Source organism: Branchiostoma lanceolatum, chromosome 13 (assembly GCF_035083965.1).
Source record: "Branchiostoma lanceolatum isolate klBraLanc5 chromosome 13, klBraLanc5.hap2, whole genome shotgun sequence".
Taxonomy (NCBI): domain Eukaryota; kingdom Metazoa; phylum Chordata; class Leptocardii; order Amphioxiformes; family Branchiostomatidae; genus Branchiostoma; species Branchiostoma lanceolatum.
In genome coordinates, this window is record NC_089734.1 from 5,953,844 (window position 1) to 5,976,724 (window position 22,881).

Genomic DNA, 22,881 nt, shown 5'->3' on the forward strand with positions numbered 1-22,881 from the left:
GGGCTACCAACCCCTTTCTTTAAAAATATACCCTGCTGTTTAGACAGCAAGTAAAATAGGTCCGGAAGTAAGTATCTAGTACCAGCTCAGATAAAATAAAATAAAATAGTTATGTCTTTAAGTACCAGGGTTCATTTTCCCTAAAAAATTCGTAGAGCGGAACTCGTTGCCACCAAGTACCTTAGAATAGTCCTCGCTGAATAGCTTTAATCAACGCTAAAAGTCAGATGTGCAAAAGTCAGATGTGACAGGTCGCCAAGTAAATTATAAACAAGCTGCTGTCGCGCCGCGTGCCTGTGAGGCTGGTGTGTTACGCCGAATGGCGGTTGTACCGGCTATGTGTATCTAGATACAGATACCGAACATCATCCTCCTTATACCTCATCCTTACAACTTGCGTAAACTTGTAAATATCATAAACCTCACCAAACCTACTTTATCGTTTGAATCCATTTTTATTCATGAATATTTCAACGCAATTTCATAAACTATTGCAACAATATCAGAGCCTACTTAGCAACTTAAGAGAAAGTTTAAGGTATTCAATTCCTCCGCTACACAAACTCCTGTTCCAGCAGGCTTCCAGTTTTTACATTAAACATTCACGTTTTGAACAATATTTGACAATCTTTATGTGATATTCCAATCAATAAGTTCCCGAAACAACACTTTCATTAACAAAATCTTTCAAAGTATCACGATAGCAAAGATGTAACCAAAGATGAAAACAAGAAAGAATCCCTTCAATGCAAGTTCGAATGTGTTGAAAAGTTAGGAAATGTAGATATAGAATTAGCATTGAAATGCATTGTTTACCATATATCTATGTATATAGCATATACATGTATGTATAGCTAATTATAATAGAATGTATTTTGTTCCATGTAAACATTGAAACTTCAATTTTGAAATTGAATGATGAATACAATTAAAACAGCTTTCGGTGACATGCTAACAATTGTAGTAAAAATTGCCCACATGTATAAGCAAACGGAATTCTAACTTTCGCCACGGAAGTACGATTTATAGTTGACATTTACAGAATATTCCTAATGACTGACCCCACAGACGTAAACATCCTACTTATCGCCTCCTAACGTTTCATAAAACCTGCTGTAACATTGCCGAACAGATAAGATAAAACTAACCATTCGTCTAGCTTTGCTATAATCCACTGCGTTATGTAACATTGCCGTAAAAGAAACGGAGATTGACTATTACGTAGGAAGTTGGCGATTAAGATTGTGATATGATGCAAGAAAAATGGCTGACTTTTCTCAAAGTTGATACATGTAACTGATAGTGAATGTCTACGTTCCGAATTGGCTGCTAACTTTACTCAACTGTCATTTCACAACTGCTTGTTTTGGACCAATCGTAATGCCCGATAAATAGAGTGGTACAATTTAAACATTACTACTGGACAAAATACGATAAAAATTGGACGTTTCGGGCGTCCATCCGACTGCCCTTTTTCAACGAAAAGAATGAAGTTTACCTACGGATGCGTCAAGAATGTTCCTAAGTTGAAACGATTTTTATTTTGTCCAGTAGTAATGTTTAAATTGTACCACTCTATTTACTTACCTGGATGTTTAACATTCATAAACATGCCCGATAAATAGTTTATCAGTAGTAACGGTCCCTAAGATTGGTCAGTCTTGTGTCCATCCAGTCCCAACAAGACATGAAACCGGACACCAGCTGCTCCCAGCGTTCCTTGCAAAAGGCGATGACGTCATTTTCGTCATCATCATCGTCAGGATCCAAGTAGCCATTGTAGTCCATGAGCTGCTTGTACTTCCGTTTGAAGAAACCAGCCTGAAAAGACAAGACAGTTTATATTCATGCTACTGGTTGAACAAATATAACAGAACATTTCGATCTAAGAAATATGGTATAGTTTTGTTTTTCGGATCATACTTTTTACTTGACGAAATAGGCTCCAATTCTGGCTCTCCAAACTATATAGCTATCGGGCCGATGCATGTTTCGACATTGCCATTGCTTTGAAATACTGAAAATTTTCAAACTCTCGCGATGGTTTCATTTTCGCGATTTTTGCAGTAAACTCTCCTCCGCGAATATGTGCAACCGTGAATATGCTTTCGTATTTCTCCTTGGGAAAGGCACTTTACACGTCTTTCCTCACTCCACCCAGGTTTAAAAATGCATGACTTGATTTTGATTGGGGATGTTAAAGGCGGTGGAAGGAGAGGAGTACCGTGCCATAGACACAGTAGATAGCAACCCACTGCTCCTACAGCCTCAAAAAGGGTACGTATGGAACTCCCGTTACCTTTTACATTATCGCTTCACCCAACATAAACGTGCACTGATACAGACCAGCCATGTGACTCATTCATACCTTCCACAGCAGTAGGACTGCCAGGATGAGCAGCAACAACCCGCTCATCACGGACAGCACCACCACCCACGTCTGCACGGACCTCTTAGCTGCAGTCGGCTTCTCAGGGTTAATAGGTGTCACAATCTGGGGAACAGGAATGGTCGGGCCATGTAATCACACTGAAAGGGCTATAACTGCATTCTACAAACCGTGCAAATGTTTTGGACGTCTATATTGATGTGTGTTGACATGGAAGATGAAGGTTACTGGCGAACCAACTCAGTGTGCGAATGGAAAGAATCGTTATGATTTTAAGCGTATGAGTTCAAGGGTATGGAACTGCATTCACCTTTTTACATTAGCACTTCACCCAACATGAACGTGTACTGATACAGATCAGCCATGTGACTCATTCATACCTTCTGAAAGAATCGTTATGATTTTAAGCGTATGAGTTCAAGGAATACGCCTGTCAGTGGTGTTCTCGCTTTACTAAACTCAGACACGACTCTATATTTCTGAATATAGTTCAAGTCTACATTGATATGTGTTGGCATGGAAAGTAAAGGCTATTACATTTCTGATTCGATATTCATTCAATGCTGTGTGAATGGAAAGAGCCAGTCTGATAGACAGCATTTGGCTCTGGTGGTTGATCTGGCATAAGCGGTCTATGGCGTTCCTAAAGTAACCAAGGTCACATGCGTTTCTAAAGCAATGATTCGCTATTCCCAAACATATTTCTTATCCACCTATGTAGTGATGAACTATGTGATAGTAAGGGTGAAACATGGAAAAGTTTTCAAACGAATCGGTATGAATACTTAAGCTAGCCTGGAGTTCAGCCTTCTTAGCTTTAGTCCGCTACACAAGCTCCGCTCTCCGCACCCTTGTAGTATATGAACTTGTAAACGTGTATTATTGTACCTGTGCGTGGGACACTGGCATGGATACCGGCTGGATGTAGTAAGGCATCTCCAATACTTCAAAGACCCCCGTGGACACGATGTCCCTCTCGATGATTTTTCTCTGAACATCCTGCATAAAATATAAACATAAGAAAATCTATATAAAATCACTGACAACAGTTCAGCATATTTCCTACTCTATAATCTTTTCATAATTCATTATTGTCAGTAGTTGTATAGAAGATAGGTATAATGAGGTTCATAGTTCTAACTACGCATGCGCAACGAAGTGCACTGTGGGTAATGTGTCAAAGGTGAAGGCCCCTGACTCGTGATATACAGTTCTTGTCTCGACTACGCTCAGATTTACATCATTGTCCAGACTCTGTCATTAGGTTTGCATTAAAATGTTCAGGCGTGTTTTCAATACCCACAATGCATTTAGCTGCGCATGCGCAATTGGAACCATGAACCGCCGAATCGGGCAATACGGTTGCACCGTGCAAGCTTTCAAAAAGAAGACCTTGACCTATGCTGCACTTAAAACTTTTCAAGGCCAGGAAAAAAAAATTGAAAAACATATAAGCGTGCGTGAGATGTGACCTTCAATTAAGCTTCGAAGACTAAAAGGCAAGAAGACTAAAATAATAAATGAAGATGGACGTGGAATGCAAATGAATCGCTTTAAACTGCTCAAGGCCATATAAAGAGATATGACACACAAGCGTGGAGTCGTGAACTTCAAGTTAAGTTAAATGGAACCATAAAAGGGAAAGAAAAGAAAGACGTCGACTCCGAATGAACATCGAAGGCCTTGAAAAGATGTTAGGGAGGAATTTACACGAGGTATGCTGTTTCCTTTTAAGAATACAAGAAAGAAATGAAAAGGTGACACATGTTGACGCATCCGGCACTTAAAAGACGTGTCAAGGGATGACATGGCCGGAAGGAAAGAAATGCGATTGAGTAGACTGCTTTTAAGGCCGGGAAGTAGAAAGATAGAGATATGGACTTGCTTACGTGACTGCTGAGACGTAAAAGGGAGTTGAGTCGCACGATAGCGATGCTGTTTCTCTTCAGCGGACCGAATATGCACGTGATCAGCATACACCTGGCCGTGGTACAGTCCTGAAAGTGTGGACATCAAAACAAAAAAGAGCTGGTACGAGAGTTCAATCTTAACCTTATGCCATGCGAGTTTGCGTTATGGAGTATGTTATCCTTTTGGGGAGAGTAATAGCTAATGGTGATAACAGATGTAATCAGAGATGGCCGACAGACTTCACTCCTTCACTCACTCCTTCACATAGGTTAACACACAAACAGACAGACATACAAAACAAACAGACAAGCAGATACACAGAGAGAGACAGTCCTAAATTCATTGATCAAATACATGTATATTTCATGGTTGAAATTGCAATCTAGCAAAACCGGCGATTCTCCCGCTTGAGATCCCGATCGCTGTCTGTAAATTTAAAGATATTTCTTTAACAGACAGTCATAACTTTTTACGTGGATACATGTCACTTTATATCAATTGATTGACCTGAAATCTAGGATTTATAAGGGGAAAACACCCTCATATATTCAAAACATCTTGATCGAGATCTCTAGCTCTGCCAGTAGAGTAGGCGATTCTACCAGATCGCAATCTCTACGTTGATATATATTCACGGCACATGTAAGTACGTGTACTTATAAAACTAATAAAGCTACTGCAAGTAGCTTAGAACATGAGTCCTTCAATGTATCACAGTTCTATGAATTTCTTATAGGCGGTTGTCATGTTTAGATACAAAGTACGAGTCTCTAGCCATATTGCGGAGAGGACAAAAGAGACTATAGTAGATTTGGACACCAAGCTAACGAGTCTCACCAGTTGCTCTCGAACCGCAGTTTTGGAGACTTGGCGACGTTTTCTCGTCTGGCCCTCCTGTCGTTGTTTCTCCATTTCGATAGGTGGCCCTGTGGCCGAAAGCTGCCCAACCTAGGAAAAGAAAGTGAGCCAGCTTTGTAAGATTCAGCAAGGTTTATGAAACCAACGCATGGCATTTTCAGTTAAAAAAACAACCCTTGTTCTTTACAAGAGCAGATCTTCTAGCTTGCATTTAAAGGTTGCCACGAAGACCTTGTGGTTTACTAAGCGTTGTTGACTCAGAACCCGGAGGTCTGAGTTTGAATCCGTGACAGGTCCCGATGTTGTGCCCTTGGGAAATTTCCTCGCTCGACTCAGGTGTAAATGGATACTTAGCTTCGGTTAGGGACGTCCCTCAGATAGGACGTTAAATGGAGGTCCCGTGTTTGAGGAGAGTCACGTCAAAGAACCTACCACACTTATTGATAAGAGTGTGAGTGGATCAAATAAATATGTAACTTGTACTTTTCAGCACAAACCTGGTGTGTTATGCCATGCGGCGGTTTACCGGATCAAATAAATCTGAACTGGGAATGCGATACAAAAAAACAGCAACAAAAAACAACAACAGACAAATAAACTTAAGTTCTAAACTTTCGGATGTATGATACCCTGAAACCTACCTGGACAGATGTTATGTTAAACTCAGACAAGCCCAACATCCGGGTCACCAGACACTGCCCGTCCCCTTCCACAGTGATGTTTCCCAGCGTGATGAAGCCATCGCCCTCTACCGTTTTCACTGGGAAGTACACTTTGAGCTCCGACTTTCCTATTGTGCTTGGACCTGTACTTAAAATCTGAAAAATAGCAAACACATATGATCTTTGTAACAGAAATATGATAGAATATATGACTACATGTATATTTGTGCTTAAGAATATATCAAAATTGAATATAGAAATACGTCTAATGATAAGTCTAAGTCAAATGTGTGTGTTTTGGTGCATTGAAGAGACTATTGTGTTATCTACGATAGGACTTTGGCATGAAAATGCAGCAAACTAATTCTTTGCTCATTCCTACTCAAACACATTCATATACATGGTGACCAGCCCCTCTAGCACTGTCCTGCCACTTGCTACATAATGTAATCAAACACCACAGGGTGTCTGCTACACCTCCAATAACCATGGTAACAGCCGTCTGGTCTGACGTCAAGGTCATTGACCTTATTTGTTTGGAACGGAAGAAGAAAAAGAGGAAGAAGAAACGGTGCAAAATGATATGTTTCCTTCTCGCGAAGGCTGACACAATAAAATGCGTTCCAAGTGTACTTTTGTGCATTGCGTACATGTGCACCTCCCATGTTTGTTAAATGTTCAGTTTTACCTCATAAATGTGAGTGAACTCGGGTTGAGACGGATGGGGCGCCGTTACCAGGCCGCTCTCGTCGGTCTTTTGTTCCGTCTTCATCTTCACAATGACTTGTTCAGGGATGGAAACGCTGTAAAGAAGGAAAATCAACCATTGGGTCAAATGTAACGAAATGGTATTCTCAAAGCAGAGGTTTCGGTCGAGTGGGGTAGGAGTGTCCGGAAGAGGAACGTAAAAAATCCCGGACACTCCTACCCCACTCGACCGAAACCTCTGCTTGGAGAATAACGAAATGGTGTATTTTACTGTATTAATTACGTAATCAGATATAAAGACATTGTGTAGCTTTCCTCTCCTACAAAACATGGAGAGTTTTTCAAGACAGCAAATTATTGCTTAGACTGAGATATAAAGTGGTGAGGGATTATCATAGACAAAGTACCGTTGCAGATATGAACCATGTGAAAAGGGGCTTTGATCCGTGCAAGTTAGACACTAGAGTCTTAAGGATAGAATATGGCTAGAACTAAGGAAATGCAAAATATGTTGGCACATCAAATTGCGAACAATACTAATTACATACCCACGGAGTCCAACATTCGCGAAGGCACGAACAGGTAACGTCAGAATAGCCTCGTTGTCAAAATTCGTGTTCTGGTCTTCGACATTGGAACTGCAGAAACAAATGGACAAATAAAATTAAGAAAACCTAAGAATTTGAAAAGTTAAACTCTACAAAACCATCAACAAAATATATATTTTGAATAAAACAAACTCATGGACCCAACACAGCAAATTGAAATTCCTGTCATTTTTCTGGGATCTTTCTGGCACCTTTGGCCTAACTTCCTGAAGGTGACCACGACGTGCCTAGTATTCAAATGCTTATTGCTGAAAATAACTGCGGAAACACACGGCTACAAACAAACAAACATACCAACTGATTCACAATACCCCCGTTTTCACGGGAGTCATAAATCATTATTCACTACAAAGTTTCAAAGCATCGTGAACAAGTGATATATTCAAAGATGTAAACTCACCTGTTTGCTTGAACGACGAACGAGATCGAGTCATTCATACCACTCAGGCGAGACACGGACAACCTCAGATATATGCCGATCTGTTTGAAAGAAAACATTCAAGCAAATTTACCCCTTGTGGCAAGAAAATAAACTTGACTTTCAAACATTAGCATAATTTGTATCTAGCCACAGTACACCCTCTTGTTATTTTCATACTAAAATTGTTACACAATTCAGATATATGCAAGTACATCTCTTTTCAACATATTAGGCTGATGCCTGATCTAATATGCTATCATCTTTAATACAATTTTTTAACAATTCAAGAAGGTGGTTGGCAAGCCAGAGTATCAGTAGTGGAGATATCAATATGCTAAATCTTTTTTTCCTAACCGTTTCATTCGCTTCCATGGGGTTTCCTAGTTCACATTTCACGGCGCCGAAGTCGTTGGTACAAGAGACTTGGGCATCCTGAAAAAAAAACATACAGTCAAAATACGTACTGATTAGCAAATAGATCCTTACGTAGAGATATAGATAATGTTAACAAACATTTATCCGCGTTGAAGACTATTGGAATAGATTTAAATTTAGCCTAGCCAGTTCAAAGCTGTCCTAAGTTTAAGCCCTTGTCACACAGTCGTCAGGCAGTATTTGTTGATTGCCGTAAAGTCGCGGAACTTGAAAATCGCCAGAGACTCGGGCATTAAGATCAACAGAATAAGAGAGCATTTTTAATGCAATACACTTCTTAACTGCTAGGTGCCGCTTTAACATGGTACATTTTATCTTTTGAAAATCGATGAAATCCGTCTTCGTCAGATAAAAGACACGTCCATCGTTCTGATGTATTATTTCATTAATAGGACCATCATAATAAGGGAAACAATATTAAACTGCAATACGCGTCTGAACCTCTAGGTGGCGCTTTATCATAGTACCTTAGACTCCTGGTGAAATCTGATGTAGGTCACTTCGTCAGACATGTTCATCGTCCAGGGGTATCAGGGCTAACAAGACAAGTCAAGGCAAACAGTACTTCTAACTGCAATACACTTCTGAACTGCTAGGTGACGCTTTATCATAGTTCATGTACCTTAGACTTCTTGTGAAATCCGATGTAGTCCACTTCGCCAGACAAGCCCATCCTTCAGGATAAGGTAAACAACATTTGACTGCAATGCGCGTCTGAACCTCTAGATGGCGCTTAAACAGAGTACCTTAGACTTCTTGTGAAATCCGATGTAGTCCACTTCACCAGGCACGTCCATGGTCATGACGGCTTCGTACGCGCCCTCCCCGGCGTTCCACACCTCGATGTGCATGATGAAGTCGTACGGAGTCCCGATCAGGATGTCTTTTCTCTCACTGGTAGAAAACAACAGAAGAATGACGGCCCAGATGGAGAGGAGTACTGCGTAGCACACACTCAAATGTAGCCTGGAGTCCAGCCTTGTTAGCTTAGACTCCTGACTAACTCAAATGTTCACAGTCCCTAAGCATTCTCATCTAACTTACCTTGTTTCAATTATATTTCTATTTTTGTATTGGTAGAAAACATACGAGAGAGAAGGGTTAGGTTTTAATTTTCAAAGGGCATTGCTGCAGAAACAGAGATGAACTTGTAAGTGAACTCTTGCTATGGACACCAACACATGGACAATCCTGTGTCGGGCGACCCCGACGGACCTACATTGACCAACTTGCTGGGGATGTAGGGGGAGGGCTGAAGACATATAGCACTTAGTCATTGAATGGTGAACTGTGTCGTTTGGAGGGAGAGAGTTGCCTTGGTCCCGGCAAGCCGGCCGATATGATAATGATGATTAGAAAACAACAGAAGAATGAAAACCCAGTTGGTGAGGGGTCACTAAGTAGCACACATTCAAATGTTTACAGTGCCTAAGCATTTTCATGTACCTTGTTTCAATGATATTTTTATCTTTGTATCATGCAAAATGTCTCCAAATTAACCGATTTAAACAAAAAATAAGGATAACGTCGTGGTACTTCATTGCGATATCGTAACATACCGACACAGGAGTTTAAATGTAGACAAATAGAAGAGAAGACGTGTTGATGTATTGTGCACATGTACATTATGTACATGTCAGAAATTATAAAAGAATATCTAGTGGCCTATATTAGTCTTGAGTGCCTACCTAGAAACGGTTATTCTAAGGTCCGTGTCACAAATGTTGTCTCTACCGCACTCCTTCAGGATATTCGTCTGAAATGTTGAAAAGACAGAAATTATCAAACGGGCACTACATGCACTATTAAGTGATATTTGTTTTACTTGTATCAACAAGAAATACACATTTTAAGGTTGCTTATGAAATGAAATGAAATTCGTGAATCGACAAAGTTAGCACAATTTACTACAGTAACTCCATTTTGTGCACTCTGGTTCACTCTCGACCATGAAGTATAAATACGGCAAGAAAATAAGCTGCAGTTTGGTTTTAAACCGCTAGGCAGCGTTACGAACCTGATCAGAAACTGTGTGCCATGCATGATGGTCCAGGATGGGAGGAAGCACCACGCCTGGCCGGTCATCCAGGCTGTGCGTGACGGCCACCTCGATGGGCGTCAACTTGTCTCGGAGATCAGGCTATGGGGAGAAAGAAAAGAATCAGACATTGAATTTATTGTGTTTTTTTTTTTTTTTTTTTTCAACCTTTATTTAACCTTGAAAGTATGCAAAACATACACTCATTCGGCCGAGGCCGTTTTTCAAGAGTTCAAGGGAGGAGGTCAGGGGTCATTTCAACGTACCATCGGAAAATAGAACATAAATTGTTATACAAAGCTAACGTTTGTTGCTACATATTCCCAACTTCCAACGCTTATAACCTGTATATTCTGCTGTGTATAACATAAAGCCATCAGTTAATCAACTAAGAAATCGAGAGCTTTTTATTGAGAGCTATGAGATATTTGCTTTAGTCTTGTACAAGCATCTACAAGCAAGTCTGGAATTGACTACTTAGACGAGAACTGATCAGTATTGCTAATTTTTTACGCGATAAATTGAATATTTCCCTTGATTTTCAAATCAAGGAGAGTACAAATTAATCACCCGGATGTAAGCCTGTGATTTTTCGCACTTGCGCACTCCCTGTGTGAGTCGAATCAGTTTGATAACATCCGTGCGGCCCAAGAAATCCGCCCGGGAGTTAGAAAACCTCATCTTGTCCAAAACGGTCTCGTACTGAAGTTCTGAAAGACAAAAATCATCGTCAAAAAATAGTATGAGACTCGTAGAACCAAGAAGTGTTTAGCGCTAAAACACAAAATTAGACTGTTTGAAACTGGAATGGAATATTTATATTTACCTATATTGAGTGGGACTGCGATTCCATCGTATTTGAAACACTCTGTGATGTTGAAACTAAAAAGAAAAAAGAGGAAATGAATCTGAAAATCTACTAAATATCTACTATGATGCAGATATATCAAGTCAATTGATTTACAACACTACATTTTCATTAAAAAATGGCGACACCCATTCCCATCCTACGCCTCTCCTTCAGCATGGTAAGAAACAAAAATGGAGCCCAAAACATGGCGGCGCCCATGGACGCCAACTAAACCAAATATATAGTTTCTGCTGTCGGAAACCTGTAAAAAATGCAGTAACGAGTTACCATGGTACCGCTGTGCCATCTCGCATTTTGCAGACTTTGTTCTCTAGGTCAATGACCTTTGGCTCCACCGTCACTGTGCTGTGAACTCTCAGGACTGGCCTCGTTCTAAAAAACATGAAAATTTAAGGTTTACAATATTCAGTTATGCGTAAATGCGTCTTATCAAAAGGTTCACGTGTATTTGGTTGTAGGTAAATGAGATCTCTTATAAAACTATCATATGGACCATATAGTATGATCACAGTGTGTGTGTGACAATCACTCGTGATCTTTATTCATTTCAGATACAGATACAGATAACGTTACATATACATATACATATACAGATACAAATACAGATATATTCGAGTAAGATGACCGTGTCAGTTCCAACACCTAAGTGAGGAGGGTTGACACGGTTGCATTCGCGCGGATTTCTTTAGGGTGGATGACAGGTTGCGAATCTGAAACCCACACACTTTGGGCATTCCGAATCGTCTTCTCCAGCGGCACCATTTCAAGGGAGACGTGCTGGTTCTGGTTGGGATCACAGTACACGGGAATCATTGTATAGGGGAACCGGAGTAGCAACTTTGCGATTTTTTAGAATATGATAAATATAAATCATTTCGCTAATTTTCAGGTTTCATTTTGATGAATAAATAATCATAATTTGATATTTCACGAAGTTTTTTGGAATAAAGCCTTGTCACATTTCACATACCTAAGAACAATGGCCATATCAGAAGCGTGGGCACCGACGATCAAGTCTGTGGCAAATGAAAATAACAACAACAACAACATTTAGATGGATGACAATGAAAACTTGTAACAGCCCAATGTATCATATAATATTCATAGAAATTAAATAGATCTCAACTTAAATGCCTCCCATGAATTACAAATTCCCACAAGGACTTAACTTGAGAGTATAGTTTCAGTGTGTAGAAGCATGACATATCATATATAATGACAACGATTAATATCGAGATGTTCCCGACCCGTACCCTGGTACTGGTTGCCGTCAATGTCTGCTGATGCCGCCATGGAGAAACCAAACGTACTGATCCCTGGGACAACGTCATCCGCCGATATTTTCTGGAACAAGAATATCAGATAAAAAAATTAAAGGCGCATTCAGATAATAGACTTTTGTTGTCATCAGCACTCTTGATAAAACATCGCTGTTCCACGAAAATGTTTATCTATATCAGATATGAGATCATCAATATCAAAACTTCATTTCTCACCTGTGAATATTCGGTTTTTAATCCATATGGGGAACCGTTGTAGATGTAGATAGCGCCGTCCGAGTTCTTTCCACCATACGGCGCCGAAATCGCAACATCTATGACACAAACGGGACAAGATTAGTACAACGGCAATAAACGACCAATGGCATCTTCCTTCGCCCCCCCCCCCGTAATGTACGTAGAAACATAAAAGAGATCTACAGACAATACATTTTCTTATACATTTTTACATTATCCTATCTAGCTTTGATTGAAATATGGTATTTCAAAAATGTACCGTTATAACCGTCCTTGCTGATATCTCCGAGTCCAACCATTGACAGCCCGAACCTTTCCCCGGCTCCCTCTCCGATCAGTGTGGGAGCGATGTTGAACCGAACCTGTGAAACAAACAGTGCAAGGAAACCATTAATGTAAAACATCCAAACACGGACTGGACGATATGGCATACTTGGTAAAATATACTTCTCTATGTCATTAACATTCAGAACTTCCTGATACATGTACTCTATAGCTACCTCTTTTCTTTCGTGCACAATTTTACACTTAAAATTAGAACCGACATGAGCTAGCTACACGTATAAATAGGTTGCCCGTGTTGTAGCAAGATTTGTTTATTCATTTATTATACCAAGATATCTACACCAACAGTCGACATTTCAGTTTCCGCCTTTCACCTTCCTCAGGGCAATATTCAAAGTTTATTGCACAACAACTGTAACGGGTACAATGTATGGCAAGTTCGTAGGTAGTACAAAATATCAGGACTTATAAGTCTTTGCTTATTAACAATGCTAATGAATTCTACAAAAGTTAAGTCTACACACTACGGTATCCAATAAGAGTAATACAGAATACATATATGAAGTATATTACATGATACAAGGGAAACATCAATTGCTTGCAATATTGACTGGTACTATTCCACACTGTGCTGAAGGTAGGTGTCGCTGCTAGCAATGCGGTCCCAAACGTAAATTATTGTCAAATATACTCATAGAACCAGTCAGTATTGCCCTGGGGAAGGAGACTGACGGTCAAAGAAACGTGGGCTGTTGTTTCAAATATCTTGGATGTGAAGTGAAGAACCTTATCATCCAGTCATTTACCAACCCGACGAAAGTATTAACGAAAGCAATTGGTAACATGGACATCTTGAGATTACCCCCAGACTTACCCTGGACCCGTATGACCTGAGCTGGTGGAAGATGTAGACCCTACCACGTTCCCAGCCGTCCTCCGGCTGCTCCTTGTCTGTCCACATGGGCGCCCCGACAAGCACGTCGTCTACACTAAACATTGCAGGCAAATCATAAACTTTTGATAAATATAAAAGGTCCTGGCGTAATCTGTACATTTCATAGTCTGGGTGATAAACGACTTATCACACTTTATTCATTTATCTATTTATTAACGCTTTATTTTATTAATATGTATCAAATTTCAAATTTTCAGAAGAAAAACGGGCCAAATTTGCAGATTCTGACGTTATCTTTCATTCTTGCTGGTCATACACTTTGTGCTTCTACGCAAAGAGGCTTCTATGACTTCCGACGTCGATGGGTGAAAATGTGTTCTATGTACCTACATATAGTCTATAAGCCGGTGTTTTACATGGTGTATCCTTGACTTTAACCCAGGAATATGGCGACGGTTGGATGACGCCATTGTCACGTCACGTCCAGCACAGTATAATGCGTAGTTTAGAAGATAGCTAATAAGTTTACGTTTTACTAAGTATACCCTTGACTTTTAGTTTAACCCAACAATATGGCGGGCGCTGGATGACGTCATTGCCACGTGACTGTCAACACCATATATGGCGTGCTGTACGTAGATCCTGAGACTCACCCGTCCCCGTTGACGTCCTGTACGCACACGGAGTAGCCGAAGTACGATCCCATCTGCTCCCCCACCAGGGTCGCCAGCTCCCGCATCTGCGCGTTCAGGATGACAACCTGCGAGGGGGCAGGGTGTTTCCAATCACGTGATTATGACGTAAGCAATGGCCGCCATTTCGGATGGTTAAACATGGAAGTTTCCAAATATTAAGGCACAAACGCACTATGCATGCATACGACCCTATCTGTTCCCCGCCAGGGTAGCCAGCTCACGCATCTGCGCGTTCAGGATAACAACCTGCGAGGGGACAGGATGTTTGCGATCACGTGATTATGACGTAAGCACTGGCCGCCTTTTTGTATGGCTAAACATGGAAGGTTCCAAATGCACAAACTCACTATACATGCATTGACACTATAATAAAATCTAAATGGTAGACTACGATTCATTAATTCTTATCTGTTTACACAGTGCAAATTATGGGGCACAACTGTGCTGAACAACGCAGTCCCGAAAAATATGGTATGTGCAGCTCTGACGAAACATAGCTCTAGTACGTTAGTTGGGTGGTTAGATGGTTTGTTATGCTGTTATAGCGCTTCAGTGGGGTCAACTTAAAGAATGAAGGATATTCAGCTCACCGAACCGTGCATCATTTTTGCTCTCGGAACTCCGACTACATATTCTGTAAACGGCACAAAATGTATAAACATTGTTAACACATCTTTAGATAACTAAACACCACTAGCAAAGACTTGGCAATAGTCTTACCTCAGTTGATAAGAAACAAGGCATTATCTTTGTGATGTAAAAGGCTAAAGGAAAAGTGGACCTTGATCCCTGCGTTGTGTGTCTTACCTTCTTCGAGTGAATCGCCGTCAAACTCACCAACTGCCGTTGAGTACCCTAGACAGCAAGACAGCAATGATGTAAGATATTGGTTAATCTTTTGATACATGCTTTAGTTATTGCCTTTCAATCTATGTATAGATGATATGCCAGAATAAGTTAAAGAATCTGATTACTGTTTCCTGTCATTCGTATATATTTTTCAAGTCCTTTCACGGATCCAATTGTGCATACGCGGGTCAAAGGTAAAGACCCCCGCGACATCAACAAAATATACGTCTGCGCATCATCATACAAGCCGACCAAAGGAGGCCATTTACATCCGGACATGTATAAAGCACTGTCGAGGCAAGGACAGTTTATATACACGGGGCCTTCACCTTTGACCTGCGGATGCGCATTTGGATCCGTACATGGGTTTCATTCATAAGTATCGACCTACTTACCCAGATATGTGTCGTTCTCCTTACTCGGGCCGATATTAGTTCGCCGCATCACGCTACGTCTGACACTTTGGGCATACACCTGTCCTGGAGATGACCAAAATGTTTATAATTTTTTATAAAAGTCGTATCAAAACACAGATGCTAGAACCTTCACAGCTTTGCAGAAACATCGCATACAGTATGCTCCTTTTCTCACAGTATGCTTTGTTTCAGACATCAAATGTCAACATAACTATCCTATAGAAAGATATGCATATGAATCAGTATAAAAGCGATTATAATGATTGATATCAGCTATAAACGATATCAAAGATGCCCTACCTTGCCAGTTGTAGCTTCCAACTGCACCGATCAAAATCTTGCTTCCGTCCTAACAAAGGATAAATATACATGCATTCCGATGATAAAATTATTTTTTTGACAAGAAGTGGTAACGCAGATACAAAAGTAGATATATACTTTTTGAGTAGCTCGCAAAATATGATTGACCTGTATGTTGTAAATATGGCTCACGATTCATAAACGCATCGAAAGTTCTGATTCGAAAACTTACGCTGGTGAATGTGACGCTAAATCCCGCCTGACAAAATCCAGTTCGATGCCATGGCGCAATGTCATATTCTTCGGCTGTATAAAACAAAAGAAAATGAAGCAATAAAACAATAGAAGGAGATTAGCATAAGTGCTTAGCTATTACAAAAGCATTCGGTTGTAAATGGTGGAGGGGGGTTACCAAAACTCTTACCTGACTGGCACGGAGTGTACTCTCGGAACGAGGTGAAGTTTCTCCTAGCAACGAAGCAGCTGCCGATCGGCTCTCGTTCCCTGACGTACTTGGTGTAGTAGACATAGCGGGGAGCGCAAGCCTAATATAGTGTAACAATAATTCATATTGGTTTCTATCAGTTATGTTTTTTTCTCATTCTTTTTATCAATTTTCAAAATAACAAAGAAAAATAAGAACATGGCACATATACAAAATAAGTGAAACACATAAGAAACCACATAACAGATACATAAAACCGGGAAACAATAATATATGATCACAAATAGTTAATGAGAATCCATGCTTGGTAATAATAACATAAACAAATATCAGTTATGTTTAGTAAGTACAAGCTACAACAAGGACGAACGCCTTCTATTTTCGATAAAGTGGAAGTTTCTTCAACGTGTTCGATGTGTGGCTCCCCTGAATCACGGAATCTTCATCTATTTCTAAAGTCCTATCCGAAGGACGTCCCTAACCGAAACTAGGTGCACTAGTGGAGTGAAGTGCGGAAATTTGTGCGAAGCGTCTTTCCAAGGGCACAACTTTGATACCTGCTAGAGCCTTTTGAACCTAGGACCTCTTGATTCTTGGGCTGCCACCCTTAAGGTCAACCAATGCCGTTTATGACAAAATTTGTACGTTTATTTAATACTAGACTTACCACTACTGGTCCGTTGGGTCCCGAGCTCTTGAGGGAGGCACCGAACCATTGGAACGACTTGTCCTCCTTATACAGAGTAAGACTGCCGTCTAGTCGGTCTGAACCTGGGGAGGTGGGGGGGGGGGAATAAAGACTATTCGTTTATTGCATGAGCTAAGAGGCCAACAAAATGATCCTCTATACGACTATTTACATGTACTTTTAGGTCTATATCAGGTTAGTTTTACATGGCCATAGTCATCAACATTGGCACTGAGCAAGCCCAAGATTGCCCATGCATATATATATATATGTATAATGTTAAAACTTTTTTCTCATTGACGGTGATTCCATATGCCGATACTACCTTTCTATAGTAACCCACCCTAATCTTTTTATAATCATTCTAGACTAGTTTGGGTTCATTTTATGTTGGTTCTAATGTGTAGGGTGTTTTCGAGTCAATAGTCATCATCATCTGGTCGTGGCGGTGTCACGGGTGCTCATGGCCCTTCTCCTCCATCCCTTATATCCTCCATCGCGCTGGGCAGTTCCTCCAAATCACAGTTTGCATCCTGACACAGTTGATGAGGAAAAAGTAGCCATTCTTTATCTATTTCTAATGTGTTTTAAGAGGTTTCCTCACCGGTTGTGTCGAACGGAATCTGCACACATCTGCTGTAGTCGATGTTACACATGTACACCGCTCCGGGCCGGTCCGTACCGGGCTGACGGGTCTGGGCTCTCGGCGCCCCCACTAGCATCCTGGAAATGATAAGAATAAAACAGTTTAATTACGTTCGCGCGCGCGCGCGCGCGTGCGTGCGTGCGTGCGTATGTGTGTGCGTGCGTGCGTGCGTATGTGTGTGTGTGTGTGTGTGTGTGTGTGTGTGTGTGTGTGTGTGTGTGTGTGTGTGTGTGTGTGTGTGTATGTGTGTGTGTGTGTGTGTGTGTGTGTGTGTGTGTGTGTGTGTGTGTGTGTGCATGTGTGTGGCTGTTGCTTCTTGTTTCGGAACAAAACTTTCAGTCCCATCACGATTAACTCATCAACGAAGCCTCCCCTGTGATGTTGCTATACTTCAGAAAGAGTACAGCAGTCTTGTGTAGGGTTCAGTAGTTTGTTGACTGAAGTTTTCCCGGGGATCTACAAAGTTCGGGGCGGTCAGTACCCCCGTGTGTTAGATTGACTGCTGTGAGTTCACTGGGGGCACATTCTTAGGGCGGGACGATTCTTGCAATGCTAGTGGGGGGGGGGGGTATATTCCGATAGCCTACATTTATATGCCATACAAGTTGGGACAGTTTTTTGGCCATTGTCACTTTTTTTCCCATTTTTTTAAATCTTTGGAATATAGTATTCTACCTTGACCAATAGTGTGTATACTTCATACTCTGACCACATTTTTTTTATAAAACTTGTCAAAGCAAATCGCACTTTCGGCATCACCAGTATATTTCAGGGATGTTGAAAATGCAGATATTGTCGTACGTGATCAGCGTAAGTAAAACAATTTGTTACAATAATCATCTCTGCATGCACGTAAATATCCACACAGTGGCTACATTTTGCATTCTTCCAGCGACCCTTGTCTGTGGAAATTCACATCCCTTTCCAAGTACACACACAGTAGACGATATCTATACCCGTGTCTATTTGCACCGACACAGACAATTGAGATCCCTTGGATAAGAGCCAGGTATTCCTCGTGCCAAGAATTTAACTCCAACTCGGACCTTTTCCCACGTTTAAAGTCTAGTTGGATAAATTCTTCCTTGTGATTCCCAAGCAAACACCACCCCTTCCCTGTTCTTTCTTTTAGCTCACATTTCGGGTTTCAATCTCGCTTAATATTTTCCCATGAATTTTTCCATCTCATACTTCGAACATTCTTTCTTCTGTCATCCTCTAAACCTTCATACCTTCATCCCTCTTTCTTCTGCCTTTCGCCGTGTCCTAACGCCATATTAGTCATTCTTGTCTAGGCTATACTGATTTGATTATATGGATTTCATCTCTGGGCACCCCAAAACTGATGCGAGTGTGCGAAAAAACGTTGCCTTCATTGTAAAATCTGTGGTCAGGAAGGCTGAACAAATAAGTAAACACACAGAACATGGTAAACCAAACAAGAAACTCTGCATGTTTGACAAGCATTAAGTTTACGACAAAATCAGTACATTTTATGATAGGAGAAGAGGTATTCTACGACATTAGTATCCGTTTTCCATTATTTCTTTTTTTTTCTTACAATTTTACGGCATAAATGTTCTTCTTCACATCTTCTTTGTACGATTTGCAGTATGGTCGCGATATTTTTGGGAACAGGCGAAAAGTCATGCACGCGTGGATGTCATTCACATAACCAACGCAGAGTGGCCTTTAAGGAGCGGAAGAAACAAACGGTGACTGTCTCCAAGGAGGACTCTTTCCAAGAACAGTTTAACGACGTGTGACGATGTTGACATTTCTTACTTACACAGCTGGTACTCTGTAACTAGAAAGGCAACAATTTCCCCCAAGTGGAGACATGTATCTTGTGCCAAGTCTGAAGACAAAACCAATTTTGTTTCTTTTTAGATGTTACCGTGCTCTAGCCTCTGATTACCACCCTTCGTAGTGACCACTGGGCGCTGGCCCAATGCTTTTCGCTTGCTAACCACGGAAAAGCATTGAGCCAGCGGTCACTACGGAGGATGGTACTCAGGCTAACTTTGCTCAGAATGTAAAAGAAAGCCCCTTTTTATCATAACCACTTTCCACAGTTACTGGTACAGTTAAAAACCACCGTGAAATTTTTGTGCTGTCTTTTTCCCTCTTTCCCCGCGAACTTAAAATCGCCGCGAACACTCCATTTTCTCCCCACCGCGAAAATACTAAAATCCCCGCGAACATTTCGCCTTTTACAGTATACAAAGACCATGACCCTCCATGGCTCCCCCTATTAGACATCGATAGTGGGACCGTGCATTGCACTTCCGTTGGGGTATTGGGCTTTAGGCATCAAAAGAGGGACAGTGCATTACACTTCCGGTGGGGATGACCCTTCACAACTTTATCAGATTTCAGATATTCCGTCTGGAGGTCAAGATAAGACGACAGGCGAGATTGTGTGGAGCGACCGACGACAAGCATTGAGGACGGACAGGGGAAAAGTCTGTGGGACTAGCCATTTTGGTCTAGACATCCAAGATAGTCACAGAGTCCGGCAAGACTTATGAACATTAAGAATGACATCGGCTACGCATTACGTTAATATCAGTAGGCTATGTTCATCTAACGTTACACTAAGTTCAGGCCCCCAATACGCCCTATACGCACCGATGACGCTCTACCTCGAATTTCAGGGGTCGCCGGTCACGAATTACTTGGAATTAAACAGTAAAAGGGCTGATTACGCTCTGCGTAAAAGGGCATGCGGGCTCTCATTAAGTTCTGTGGACCCATCATCTTTTCGCAGCCTGGCTCCATCTTCGCTATTTACAACCAAAAAAACTCATGCTCCTACTCAAACCAAACAACATCCTTGCCAAGGCTTATGTAATGCATGGAGAACACTAAGGTGAAGCATGCACACTTGCTTTTCATTTTGAATCAACGTGTCACAGGTTTACATAGATAAACATAAATTTAAGTCTGTCACAGTAATACAATGATAGGTTTTCGAACCGGATACAGTTTTTCTAAGAGTGATTCTTGCACTAGTGTCCCCATAATTACAAACTTCCTTCCTTTAATCTGGAGGGAATACAAACGTTTCAAGAGTAGTACACAATTTTCTAATCTTAGCCTACTCCCATTCATAGTTCACGCTGGGGATTCCCATACCCATGGTAGTCTCTTCAATTTGGTAAACATTACAAAGACCAATGACTTCATTGTTTAGTTAGTTCAGAGACAAACATTGTTTTGTATCGTCTCCTCGCGAACACGTGGCTTCCGTTTGTCCGAGAAACTCGACACTACATGAGTCACCGTTGACCAAATGTGCCCGAGCGACCAGGTACCATCCACGCACTGTCACTTTCAATTTAACATGTTTAATAGACTAGTGTGGGGGCTTCTAGCGCTAAGTATGAGTGCTAAAACAAGAATCTTGCTAACGAATTTATAGTTAGAATTGCTCAGTGTTCGTATTTGATTCTAGCGCTGCATTCATAATCACATCAACCCAAGGCGCTCTCTCTCTCTCTCTCTCTCTCTCTCTCTCTCTCTCTCTCTCTCTCTCTCTCTCTCTCTCTCTCTCTCTCTCTCTCTCTCTCTCTCTCTCTCTCTCTCTCTCTCTCTCTCTCTCTCTCTCTGTTATAATTGTGTGTATGAGTGTGTGCGTCATAATACAATGCTAAACTTTTTTCCAACACTAAGGTATTCACGGATCGAATTTTCGACGACCACTGTCGCCTTCTTCAGGATCAATAATGACCAATCACTGCCGAACGTAAACTCGCGAGAGTTACGGACACGTGACTTTATTGACACGTGTCATTGCGGATACGTGCCGTCAGCAATTGGTCAAACGTGACAGGAAGTGTGTGTGTGTGCGTCTGTATGTCTGTCTGTCTATCTGACGACAGAGCAGTATGGGTGCCCCCAGAGCTGAGTATCGGTGTTCTACAGTGCACTGCAAGGTCACACAGAAACTGGGTCATCTACACATACCATATGATGCCTGGGAATTCAGAGTGGGCGTTTACATTGAAGTTCTGATGAAATTGATATAAACTATGACAGGGTTATGACAACACGACTCAAGCTCAATATCAGTAACGGTAAATGTGCCGATGTCAATGTAAGAAGGCCTCACGACGCTCAGATATAGGATACTTCCTCTGAAGTCACACGCAACCTCCCTCCACACGGACTGTCAACAGGTCGTTGCTCAATGTGCATATGAGAACCACGTTTAACTCTCTGACTCACCCGACAGATGGGCCGTATGCTTTAACAGTTGTCCATCTATTTTTACAAAACGTGTACAGGTCATAACCTAACATTTTCATACAGCTGTTTGATATTTGAAATCAAAATTTAGCACATTAAAAATGTCGTGATCATAGCTACGCATGAATTTAGTGTCACGGCAACAACCAATTTGACAAAATATGTTGTTGCTATGGCATTTTCTGAAAGCCATTCGGTATTTGTGAACAACACGATTGTTATTGACATTCACACACTCCTCCTACTTACATAGTAAGTTGTGCAATTCGACATTAAATATGAATTTTGTCAACTTACCAAGTCTTGTCCCCTTCCCGGTGCAAATCCACACTGAAGCCAAAATAACTCCCGTAAGGGCCCCGGCGAACTATCGGCGTTCGTGTATCAATGTTAAAACCAGTTGCAATGTCGACCAAAACTGCCACGAAGAAGAAGAGAATTCCTGTGCAATAGCTGAAGCGTTGCGCGGCCATTTTGTCAAGTTGTGAACGATGGAGAAGTGTGAATGACGGTTGCAGAGAGAGGAAATGTTGTGATGTAGGCAGTTTTTAGCGGACCGGGGCAACATGGGAGCCCGGACTGGCACCACTTCCTGTAAGGTTCACCGTGATCACATGGGGAGGGGGGGGCGGTTCGTTATGATAACAAGTTCACAGGGGCGCATGTACCAGGGACGGATAACACCTGTTAGATGCATTAGTGAATCACCAAGCAAGCCGATACCGTGTATCTCTATCAACCATGTGCACCTTTTTTTTTTGAGGATCAGACAGTATGCTTTTGTGTTAATCGTCGCTATAAAAGACCGTCAATTTTAGTATGATAAGACTTTAAAAAATCCCCCTTGACAGAATATACCCAAATCTATATTAGTTTCTATCTTCTTGATAACAGTACATACCATTACATGAAAACTTGATACATATTTGACTTTCGCAGAAATACTAAGTTGTGAATACAGCACCATCTAGTGTAATTTAGTGGAACTACAGA

The 22,881-nt window shown here is 41.2% G+C and overlaps 2 protein-coding genes across 2 annotated transcripts; both read right to left on the reverse strand.

The window, feature by feature from the left end:
* Positions 1–1,299: 1,299 nt before the first annotated feature.
* LOC136447897 (integrin alpha-2-like) lies at positions 1,300–2,795 on the reverse strand. The gene is made up of 2 exons (XM_066447020.1): positions 2,369–2,795; positions 1,300–1,821 (listed from the first exon to the last, which is right to left on the reverse strand). Exons 1-2 carry the CDS (start codon positions 2,414–2,416, stop codon positions 1,630–1,632), a joined length of 240 nt encoding a protein of 79 aa, XP_066303117.1. The 5' UTR covers positions 2,417–2,795; the 3' UTR covers positions 1,300–1,629.
* Positions 2,796–3,268: 473 nt separating this feature from the next.
* Positions 3,269–22,507, reverse strand: LOC136447171 (integrin alpha-8-like). Its single transcript, XM_066445869.1, has 29 exons — positions 22,186–22,507; positions 17,596–17,714; positions 16,971–17,074; positions 16,283–16,403; positions 16,091–16,164; positions 15,859–15,907; positions 15,538–15,621; positions 15,101–15,148; positions 14,884–14,927; positions 14,252–14,358; positions 13,578–13,692; positions 12,678–12,780; positions 12,398–12,495; positions 12,155–12,245; positions 11,872–11,917; positions 11,169–11,273; positions 10,857–10,912; positions 10,601–10,740; positions 10,010–10,132; positions 9,681–9,748; positions 8,739–8,886; positions 7,912–7,989; positions 7,537–7,616; positions 7,077–7,166; positions 6,509–6,623; positions 5,800–5,976; positions 5,138–5,248; positions 4,279–4,386; positions 3,269–3,388 (listed from the first exon to the last, which is right to left on the reverse strand). Exons 1-29 carry the CDS (start codon positions 22,359–22,361, stop codon positions 3,269–3,271), a joined length of 2,898 nt encoding a protein of 965 aa, XP_066301966.1. The 5' UTR covers positions 22,362–22,507.
* Positions 22,508–22,881: the final 374 nt, after the last annotated feature.